Source organism: Tupaia chinensis, unplaced genomic scaffold, assembly GCF_000334495.1.
Source record: "Tupaia chinensis unplaced genomic scaffold, TupChi_1.0 Scaffold000222_1, whole genome shotgun sequence".
NCBI classification, from domain to species: Eukaryota; Metazoa; Chordata; class Mammalia; order Scandentia; family Tupaiidae; genus Tupaia; species Tupaia belangeri.
This window is the reverse complement of record NW_006159697.1, coordinates 1,564,828-1,576,178: the sequence shown is the minus strand read 5'-3', so window position 1 is coordinate 1,576,178 and position 11,351 is coordinate 1,564,828. Positions and strand designations below refer to the sequence as shown.

Here is an 11,351-nt window from a genome sequence, read left to right as displayed (position 1 = left end):
GACCTGGGACTAGAGCCTTTTTAAAAAAAAAAAATAATTAATTTTATTTTCTTATTCATTTATTTTAATTTGACCAGAAAGAAACAGAGAGAGAGAGAGAGAGAGTGAGAAAGTAAACCACTAGGTCTGGGACTCAAACTGTGGTCACCCATGTGGGAGTGTCCAGCGCCTTAACCACCAAACCACCTGCTGGTCCCCAGAATGCATTTCTTTATTTTTTTTAAGAATTATTTTAGGGCCAGCAGTTACTATAATGGCTATGTCGCTGGACTCCCATGTAGTCAACTGAGGTTCGAGTCCCAGACCCGGTGGCTTAAACTCATGCTGGGCACGTGTGCGTGCGTGCCCAAGATCCCAAGAGGAGAATGGAGGAGAAGGGACTGCAGTGTGGCCATCCCCCCTGAGGGGTGATTTCTCGCTTTCTGTCTCTCTCTGTCTTTTCTATAGCAAAAACCTCTCCCCCTCCAAAAGAAAAGAATTATTTTATTTAACTTTATTTGTCTATTTAACTTAACCAGAGAGGGACAGAGTGGAAGAGTTGGAGAGAGGGAGGCTTGCTTAAGAAAGCAAGCCACAAAGTCCGGGACTCGAACCATAGTCGGCCATGTGGAAGTCCAGCATCCTTAACTACCATGCTAGCTGCCAGCCCTGAGTGCATTTCCATATATGTCCGAGTTGTCATTTTGCTCCCGAGATGTGTTTTTCTTGGATTCTATGCATTGACTGTCGTGACCACAGAAATCACAGGAAGCATCTAACACAAAACAAAAACCTCCTGCATTCACACTTGGCGGTGACTCCAGAGCTCTGGCCTCCTCCCATAAATCTCACAGACGTCACATAAAGCTGACCAGATGTTCTTCGGAACAACACCCATCTTCCCCACCTCTGTAATGGGCTCTGAATATCCTGGAAACTTAGGAAGAACTTGGAGTTGTAGCCTGGTAAGAACTGTAGTCTCATCGAGATCAAAGAAGCACTTTAAGGCACAAGATTGGGCCCAAATTGCTGCTTTTCACCACATACCAGTCAAACCAAACAGAGAAGGGAAATGGGGAGGAGTGAGCTGCAGCATCCCAAGGCAGAAGCATGAGCTCCCACGTTCCCACAGGCAGATGGGTTGTCCACAAGGGTGCCCTTGGTAGGTACAAGGTTTCAAAAGGTAACTCTGAGCTTAGTGTTAATCGTGGGGACCAGCAGATGGCATAATGGTTACGTCACTGGACTCCCATGTAGTCAACTGCAGTTTGAGTCCCGGACCTGGTGGCTGGAAACTCTCACCAGGCATGTGTGTATGCATGACCAAGATCCCAAGAGGAAAATGGAGAAGGGATTGAGGCGAGGCCATCTCCCCTGGGGAGTGACTTCTTGCTTTCTGTCTCTGTCTCTGTGTTTCCAATGAGCACATGCACCCTATATACCCAAAAATCGCTCTCTTAAAAAAAAAAAGAGAGAGAGAGAGAGAGAAGAAATCATGTCATGTAGCCAGTGAAGACATGTCTCATATCAAGTGAAGACGTGTCTCATATGTGAACATAAGGTGATCAGTGTGGGACCAGCAGTTGGCATAATGGCTGTGTTGCTGGACTCCCACATAGTCGACCGTGGTTCAAGTCCTGGACCTGGTAGCTTAAACTCACACCTGGCACATGTGCGTGCATGCGTGCCCAAGATCCTGAGAGAGAAATGGAGGAGAAGGCCATCCCCCATGGGGTGGTGATTTCTCACTTTCTGTCTGTCTATCTCTCTCTGTCTTTCTGGCAAGGGCACATGCCCTATAGCAAAAACCTCTTAAAAAAAAAAAAAAAAAGATGATCAGTGTCAAAGATTTGACTTAACTCAGAAAATAGTGAGAAAGCTAGTTATATTTCACATTTGGTCCAAAGAAGAAATTCAGTAGAAGCACACAGATAGGTAGATGGTCAACAGAGATAGATAAATTTAAGATAGAAAGATAGATAAGTAGAAATACAGAGATAGATGATAAATAGACATAGATAGATTTAAGATAAATAAACAGATGATAGAGATCTTAGACAGAGGATACAGATAGATGATATGGATCTTTCGCAGATGATAGGCAGAGGCCAGAGGAATACCAATGGATTTACAAATAGATGCAGCATGATCTATTCATGGAGGAAGAATCAACCGCATTCCACTGGACAGAGGTCATTTGCATTTCCATGGGCAGAATCAACTGCATAATTACCAGCTTTCTACCACTGACAGAGCAGCAGGAAAATCTCTCCAGCCCAAGGAAGAGAGGGTAGAACCCGGAGGAATGCAATAGTGAGAACAATAATCTCTCTTTCTTCCCTTCCAAAGTCTTTCATGATTTTGCCTGACTCTGATCATCTCATTTAACCTTAGCTTTTAAAACATAACTGTGATGGACATGTTTTCTTACGATGGTTTATCATCACTTTTTTGCAACAAATCCCCATAAGAGAACCGAAGATGTTGCATACGTGATGTCGAAAACAGTTCATGTTTGTTTCAGATGAAGTACATTTGCATTGACAAAAAAAAAATGCAATGTTATTGTTGATTTTCCTTTCATTTTCACATGTGTGAAGGCAATGGTATAGGAGTTAGCAGCTATAGCCATGGGGCAAACCCACCACTCCACCTGTTTTTGTACAGCCAGGGAACTAAAAAGAGATCTTACCTCTTCGAATGGTTAGGAAAAAATCAAATCAACTTTTCCGACATATGAAAATTATAAGAAATTCCATGTCCATCAGTGAAGTGTAATTGAAACACAGGTATACCCCATCACTTATATATCATCCGTCAGTCCCTTCATGCTCAGAGGCAGAGCTGAGTCATTGCAATAGAGAACTTGTAGGCTGCAAAGACTCAAATACATACTGTGTGATCTTTCACTGAAACACGTGCTAATCCTTGGCTTAGAACACTGCGTTTAACAGAACGTTGCATGGAAAAGTGCGCTGGAACTCAGGACACGCTACTCCCCAAATATGCCACCTCAGCATGTAAACAAAACCCGAAACACAGCAGAAGCAGGAAGGTCATTTTTGACTTTCTGTCCCCATCTCCAGCCCCACCCCACTCATCTTCCCTAGAGTAAGTCATACAATGTTCATGGAAGTGGTGTCCTCTCTATTCCCAAAGGAAAGGAGCATCCTTACCTCTGAAGATGAAGGGTCACAGGGGAGAATCTGAACACCCAGCTTTAGTTCCTCCAGTTTATTGCCACAAGATCATGCCCCTTAGTTCTATCACTTTTTCCATAACTGTTGTCTTTTCAGTAAGCCTAACTAAGGAACTGCTTGTGTCTCTGGGGAAGAATTATTCTGAGTAGAGGAAAGCAGCTTTGAAATAGTAGGGTGGGGGACTGGCAGGTGGCGTGGTGGTTAAGGTGTTGGACTCCCACATGGCTGACTGCAGTTAGAGTCCCAGACCTGGAGGCTTGCTTTCTCACTTTCCATCTCTCCTACTCTCTCTGGTCAAATTAAGAAGAAAACAAAGAAAAGGAAGAGGAAGAAAAAAATAAAATTAAATAATAATTAATTCTTATTTAAAATAATTTATAAAAAATTAAAAAAGAAAGAAAGAAAGAGAAGGGTGGTCTACAAGGAGATAAAGTTGGGGCCAGCACAGGCAGACAATCAGAGCCAGCGAGTCTAAGAACAGGACTTCAGATTTCAGTGTGAAGGAGGTGAGAATATGTCTCAGGGTTTAAGATAGCCAACAGCATGATTCCACTTACAGAGTGGACTGCAAAGCTCCAGGAGGCCAGCCCCAGAGCACAGGGAAATACTGCCCATGGGAAACCAGAGCCCACATGGCCCAGGACACTCCACTCCAAGTCCCAGCAGCTTGAAAACCATGTCAGGTGTGTGTGCCCTAAATACTGATGGGATGGAGAGGTGGGAGAAAAGATTGTGGTGTAATCTCTCTCTCTCTCTCTCTCTCTCTCTCTCTCTCTTGTCTTCTCCCTCTGTTGAATGCATGCATCTGTCTATATATATTTTACTTAATTTTAGAAAGATGTTCTTAAAATTAAAAAACATCTGAGACCAGCAGGTGGCATGGTAGTTAAGGCACTGGACTCCCACATGGCCAACCACCATTCGAGTCCCGGACCTGGCTGCTTGGAAATGATACTCGTGTGTGTGGTGTGCATGCCCAAAATCCTAAGAGTAAAATGGAGGAGAAGGGATTGTGATGTGGCCATCTCCTGGAGGGTGATTTCTCACTTTCCCTCTCTCTGTTTCTCTCTGGCAAGTACACGTGCCCTTATGGCAAAAATCCTAAAAAAAATAATAATAATAATAAAAAAGAAGAAAAGAAAAGAAAGAAAGAAAGAAATTCAAGGAGACCAACAAATCCCATTTGTATATATATTGGGGTTGCCACTCCCCTTCGCTCTTTCTCATGGAAGAAATAAATGCAGTGTAAAAACGTTAAAAACATCTTTAAAGTTTCTAAATTTTAACTTCATTTTGAAAAAAAATCTCAAGGGAAAAATTAAAGTTTATTCTGGTGCAAAAAAAATTCAAGTGCATACATGTTTTTTTAATAATGCACATTTTCCATAATCTTTTAAAAGACCCTTCATCTTTGTGAAAATTCTTTCCAGCAACCACTTGAAGATTCAGTCATGTGGAGCAACAGAAGAAGCTAAAAGCCCTGTCCAGATTTCCTCAGATTCATCCAGCCAAGAAATGATGACAGGGGCCGGCAGGTGGTGTGGTGATTAAGGACGCTGGATTTCCACCCAGCCAACAGTGGTTCGAGTCTCGGACCTGGTGGCTTACTTTCTCACTGTCCCCTCTCCCTATCTCTCTCTCTCTGTCTCATTTTCACTCTGTCCCTCTGTGATCAAAATAAAAATAAAGTTAAATAAAATAATTCTATAAAAAAAAAATAAAAAGAAAAGAAAACAAAAGAATGATGACAGACCAGAGATGGAGACAGTCCTTAAAATAAGAGAAATGATTGCCCTGTCTGGGGATTCTGAAGGGAGAGCTGACAGGCTTTGCAGGTAGTAACCACAAATGATTAGCAAGTGTGGAGATTCTCTAAAACACTACATAAACTGTAACTTTAAAAATACTGCAGGAACCGGCAGGTGGCATGGGGGGTTAAGGCGCTGGACTCCCACATGGCTGAACCCGGTTCGAATCCTGGATCTGGCAGCTTGCTTTCTCACTTTCCTTCTCGCCTACTCTCTCTCTGGTCAAATTAACAAGAAAACGAAGAAAAGGAAGAGGAAAAAAAATTAAATAATAATTAACTAATAATTAAATAATAACTTTCCCTTTCCCTTGCTCTTTTTCTGATCAAATTAAAATAATAATAATAATAATAGTAAATCAAGTAAATAAATAAGTAATTAAAATAGATACTGCATCAGGAAGCTGTATTATCGACATTACTTCTGGATTTTCTTCCTGTTCTGTTCCAGTATTTTTCCAAAGTAGTTCTAAAGCTGTTGACCCATGAGTCGCATGATTTGCAGATGGGGAGACGAGTCTCTGTGTTTCTAGTGCTTCTAGGACCTTAATCGAATGCAAATATGCCTGAGCTCCCCGCTCTGAAAAATGGAGTTGCTACGGCTTCCGCCAACCTCATTCACCTGAGGTCTCAGAGGAAGGCCTGACTTTATGACTCCCCAGCCCAGCGCAGACCCCAGCGTTCACACGCACCCGGCTGTGGTCCTTCCCACAGGAAGTCCACGGTGATGAACACGGAGGAATCGTTCCTAAGGATTCCCAAAGATCCCAAGTCACAAGCAACCCTTAAGCGTGTCTGGTTTTCTCATGACTGCCAGGTGCTGTTGGGGTTCACGGTAGTTTCCGGTTTGATTCTTGCTTTCAGGCAAAAGAGATGGAACCCTTTTTGTGTGTGAAATTCAAAGCTGCTCGGGTCAGCCTCGGTCATTCATTTACGAAACACAGTTTAGCCATCTATGATCCCTAAGGGGATGCACATTATTGTCTGTTGCAGTAGTTTAAGGTATTTGGAAATGAGCCTCATCCATTCACATTTCTTTTACGTCTATAAAAAAAATCATTAATTTCATCATGGGCTAGGAAAACATGCATGCTGAAGTAAGAAGTAATCCTGATTGAATGAATCATCATTCAGGGAGTACCCGACTGGTACAAAACTGGTCCAAGACGCTGCTTAGGAAACTTGGTAGCCTCATGGTATTTCTATGACATTTATATAAGATGTATATGAATATATGTAAAATGATACAATATGTCCAATCTGATGTTATGTGTATATATGATTGTCTGGGAAATCATGACACAGTTTTGCATAGAAAAACATGGAAAAATACATCATGACTTTCTCAATTACCTAATACACACACACACACACACACAATTTTTAAATACGAGTTTATTTTTGTGCAAAATTTTGAAGTCCATGCATACTTTTTCATATTAAATCTTAGGATTTATCACTAACGTTAATTATAGTTGCCAGTCCTATTCGTTACTTACTTTTTCCTCTTGGGGTACTGAAAAAATACATGGCTTGGGGGGCAGCTTGTAGGTTGAAGTTGTGAGTGACCAAGGGGCCTAACAAACTAACAATGACAACCCCCAGAGCACCTCTTGGTTGGCAGGGCAGGGGAGTGGGGGATCAGTGGCCTACTCAGGAAGACTGGAGTTTGGGTCTGATTCGCAGCCTGGGATAAAGTCTGAGTCACCCTCTTTAGTGGATGTGGAGCATTACCAGTGGGAGTTCATGGTGCTTAGACTCCTTTCTGTATCCTTGGCACACTCTTGAGGTTAACCTCAGAACCCCTGGCCCCACGCTGGCAGTCTACAGGGTGTAATTGCCTTCCAGAATTGCTGCATGAAAGGAAGGTCATACTGGGACCAGCAGTTGCGTAATAGCTATACTCCCATGTAGTTGACCGCGGTTCGAGTCCTGAACCCAGTGGTTTAAACTCACACTGGGCTTGTGTGCATGCGTGCCCAAGATTTCGACAAGAGAATGGAGAAGGGATTGCGGGGTGACCATCCCCCCAGGGGGTGATGTCTCACTTTCTGTCTCTATGTCTCACTCTGTCTTTCTGGTGAGCGCACACACCCTATAGCAAAAACCTCCAAAAAATGAAAAAAAAAAAAAAACAAAAAAAAAGAAAGCTTTATCTGCAGGGATGATATAAACATTTTACCCAAAACTTAAGTTGGAGAACGATTACTATCATGGATACCAGAAAGTGCCTTATTGGAGCAAATGCTTGTGATATTACACCAAAAGATGCCAATTAGAACTAACCAGTCATTTCCTTTCTGCCCAGGCTCTAGAGTCAGAAGTGAGCAAAGCTTCTCTTCACCCAGTGATGTCATACCCACATAGGCATTCTGTTCCATTTTAAAGTAACACGTGTGTACATGCAAAGACAGCACATGAGTACAAACATGCACCATTATGGCAGTGTTCGCTTTGGAACGTTACGATCACTCACTCTAAGATAATGCGTGCTGAAAGATCTTTCAGAATAACCGTGTTCTCCGTAAATCAGCTATTTCGATATCATTATGTATTCCTCGGAAGGGATTTTGATTAAAAAACAAAAGAATACTTCAATTCTAGGCCTGCCATTACTGTATGTAAAATAAAGCTTATTCAACATTCTTATGATCCCAAAGTTACTCCAATATTTTTAGCAAACCTTGTAAACTTTATTCACATATTCCAAATATACTTCAGACTGGAACTAAAGAACCAAAATAGATATAAAATTAAGTAAATCGTGATGTTTGGGGACCGAGGTAAGAAATTAATTCTATTAAACAAATGAGTAAGTATAACGACAAAGTTTTTTGTGTGTGTTAATATGCAGCAAGGAATTCTCAAAAAATAGAAAAAATACTTTAATTAAATAATGAAATTATTTAACCCTTAATTCCTACAAATGAACAAAAATACATGCATAGTATCTTAGGTATCATTAGGATGCATTAAGTCATCTGGTGTGACCAGAAGACCCTCTCTCCCTTCTTTCTTTCCTTCCCTCCTTCCTTCCTTTCTTAATTTGAAGATTACATACGAGTAGAACATAAAACTATTGATACATGTATCTTGGTTGCAGTGGTGGCTACAGAACCAATCTTTACATGTGATGGAGTGTCGTAAAATTTGGCATAGTGGTTAAAGTGCTGGACTCCCACATGGCCAAAGCAAAGTTCAAGCCCTGGACCCCTGTGGCTTTAAAATGACTCCTGGCACATGTACGTGTGTGCCCAAAATCCCAAGAGAAGAATGGAGGAGAAGGGATTGTGGTGTGGCCATCTCCCCTTGGGAGGTGATTTCTCACTTTCCCTCTCTCCGTCTCTCTCTGTCTGGTGAATGCATGTACTCTATGGCAAAAAAAAAAAAAAAAAAAAGTCATAAAACTTTATGTCTACATTGTAGCAATGTCAGCTTTGTGCTGTGGATAGTGTTCTACAATGACATAAAATGTAACCATTCATGGAAAGTGGTTAATGCCATTTTAGCGTGCCATCAATGTAACTTTTTGTTACTCTCTGGCTATCCAGAAAGGAGAAGCTTTTGCCCACACTGATACTGTGGCAGGAAACATACCTTGGAACATTGCTTGTGACTCTGGCACCAAACCAGGGAGCCGTTGTTCTGCAAAAGAAAAAGAAATATTGACCATTACATGATTTTCTGGTAGGAAATGGTACACATACACACACTTACCGTTTTTTAATTATAGTGTGTGTGTGTGTGTGATTTTTAAACATCAACGTGAACAAAAGATCAAAGTTGCAAACTTGTTTCTCTCTTCCTAAAGTAGGAAGTGTGTTTCTAATACGAGTCTTCCTCTGGGATCAGTTTCCTGAAGTAAGCAAGAATGTATGAAATCATGAAAACCCCAAGTTGTGTAAAAGGGGGCACGTGTGATGGCACGCTTAGCAATGAGGTACAGACCAGCCAGAAAAGGAACTCTCTGCCTCTTCCCCAGTAAGGCGTTCGGGTCAGCATGCAAGTTGGCCATCGAGTAAGCTTGTGATCGCAGTCGATTTTCCATAATAAGCGTTTCCGCTCGGGAGACCCAGCCCACGTGCAAAGCCATCTCTTTCTGTCTCGCTAAATGTTGACCTAGTATCCCTAGCCTCAGTTTACCCATCAGTGAAACAAGCCTAACATCATGGGGTCATTGAGCAAACGGAGGAATACTCACATTCAGTCTATAACTGCTATGAGGACTAGCGTTTATTATTGTCGAACGTTAGAATACCTGCTTGGGAATCTCTCGTTCCACAGAACTGAATCTGCGGTCACGTTTTTTCCTTCGGCTGTGCTATTTTAAGTCAGATGGTGCTAAGCCAGTGCAGTTGGTTGAGCCAGGAGAAACGTCACCTGGGGGCTAGACAGGGGGTGCACGGCAGTAAAACAGGACACTCTGTGATGCAGACCCACATGGGACATCTCCAGGTTCTCATCTGGGGACCTCCCTGACTCTGCTGGGCATGCGGGTGCCTGTGATCTGGGGCTGGGGTAGATCGTGGAGGGGCTGTATCTGTCTCTCTGTCTCTCTCATAGAAGAAACAAGTCCATCAACTTAGAAACATTTTTATTTAATTGCCAGAGGGTATATGAACTCGCCAGAGAGAGACAGACAGAGATGGCAAGGAAGAAAGGTCCCACTGCAGCGTAGCCATGCCACAATCCCTTCTCCATCTCTCCATTTTAAGCTTCCACGGTTGGGATAAAATCCATGGTCAGCCATGGGGGAATCTGGCTTCTTAACCACTGGACTATGGGCTGGCCCATGTTTTAAAAAAGGGAAAAAACGCTGGACTGCCATGTAGTCGACCGCAGTTCAAGTCCCGGACCCGGTGGCTTAACTCACGCCGGGCACATGTGCGTGTGTGCCCAAGATCCCGAGAGGAGAATGGAGGAGAAGGGATTGCGGTGTGGCCATTGCCCCTTATTGAGCTATAACATACGGTAGAGTCAACTCACTCATTTTCACCACACACATCAGTGTTTGCAGCACACTCAGAAGCCACATGGCCACCACCACCCTCTCATTCGAGAACACTTGCCTCAGCCCCCAAAGAAGGCTGCCCCGTGTGTAGTCAGTGTCCTTCTTTCCCTCCCTCAGCCCCTTGGCAACAGCCGCCTACTTTCCGCCTCCGTAGCTTCGGCCCGCTCACGTAGATGATGGCCTACAACGCCGAGTCTCGGGGCTGGCTTCCCAGCGGGGATGTTTCCCATAAAGCCGAATGGCAGTGCGGTTTCGCTTCGCCTGTGTTGTAGCATAGGTCGACACTCTTTTTACTCTCATATTCCGTCGTATGGACACACCACAGGTTGCTCATCCAGACCCAGGAGTACACTGTGTGTGTGTGTGTGTGGCTGGCCAGCCAGGGGTTCCCATCGAGGTTGCCACGTGTGATCTGACGTCTCTGGCACAGGGCATTAGCGCCGGGGCACAGAGCCCAATCCGGAGCACACCGCATGCTCTATGCCATTCTCCACCCTTGCTCTGAATAACAGCGCTCCCGAATCGGTACGTCAATCTCAGCGACACAGGGCCAGAAATCGTCCTCGTGTCTGTGGGGCCCACTGGACTGCGAGATCTCGGACCCCGTGACCACTCCAGCTCTTACGCCTGCCTCTTAAAGTCCAAGTCTCTCTCAACCTACTGCCCAATAATTCCTGCACGTACCTAGGAATTGCCAACCTACTCTCAGGCCGCCTCCCTCCCCATGAGCCTCAGCACTCCCCTGAGGTCTGCTGCAGTCCTTTACCTAAGTGTCCTTGGGTTTTTTTGGAAGACATTTGTCTGTTTTCCTTAGGGGGTCTGCGCTCACCAGAGAGAGAGACAGAGACACAGAGAGGGAAAGCGAGAAATCACCCCCCAGGGGGGATGGCCATGCCACAATCCCTTCTCCTCCATTCCCCTCCCAGGATGTTAGGCACGCACGCACACACGCCCGGTGTGATGTTCAAGCCACCGGCTCCAGAATTCAAACTGCGGTTGGCCACGTGGGACCCCAGCGATATAACCGCTAGCCACCTGCTGGTCTGACCTCTATCTAAGCCTTAGTTCCGCAACCTGAGTGATGAGTGCATGCTTGGCTCTCACAGAGACCTTACCCAGCCAGGTGCCTGCAGCTTCAGAAGCAGGCGTGCGGCCGGCCCGGTGGTGTGTGAGCAGCGCTGCATGCCATGTGCCCGTGAGGTTCAGCTCCCGGACCCAAACTGCTCAAAACATGCCAGGCACGTCCGAGATTCAGCGGACGTTCCACGGCTAGAGGACTGGAGGGAGGGAGTGGGGGCACGGCCGGCTTCTTTTTTTTTTTTTTTTTTTTGGTGAGTTTTTCACCTTGGGGGGC

General features: G+C 44.3%; 1 protein-coding gene across 1 annotated transcript in view; it reads right to left on the bottom strand.

Moving 5' to 3' along the window:
- The window catches only part of ANOS1 (anosmin 1), a 322,949-nt gene that overhangs the window by 178,046 nt on the left and 133,552 nt on the right, over positions 1-11,351 (bottom strand). The window contains exon 3 of the mRNA XM_027771540.1: positions 8,584-8,631. Coding sequence (XP_027627341.1) covers positions 8,584-8,631 — 48 coding nt within the window. The remainder of the gene's footprint in view (positions 1-8,583; positions 8,632-11,351) is intronic.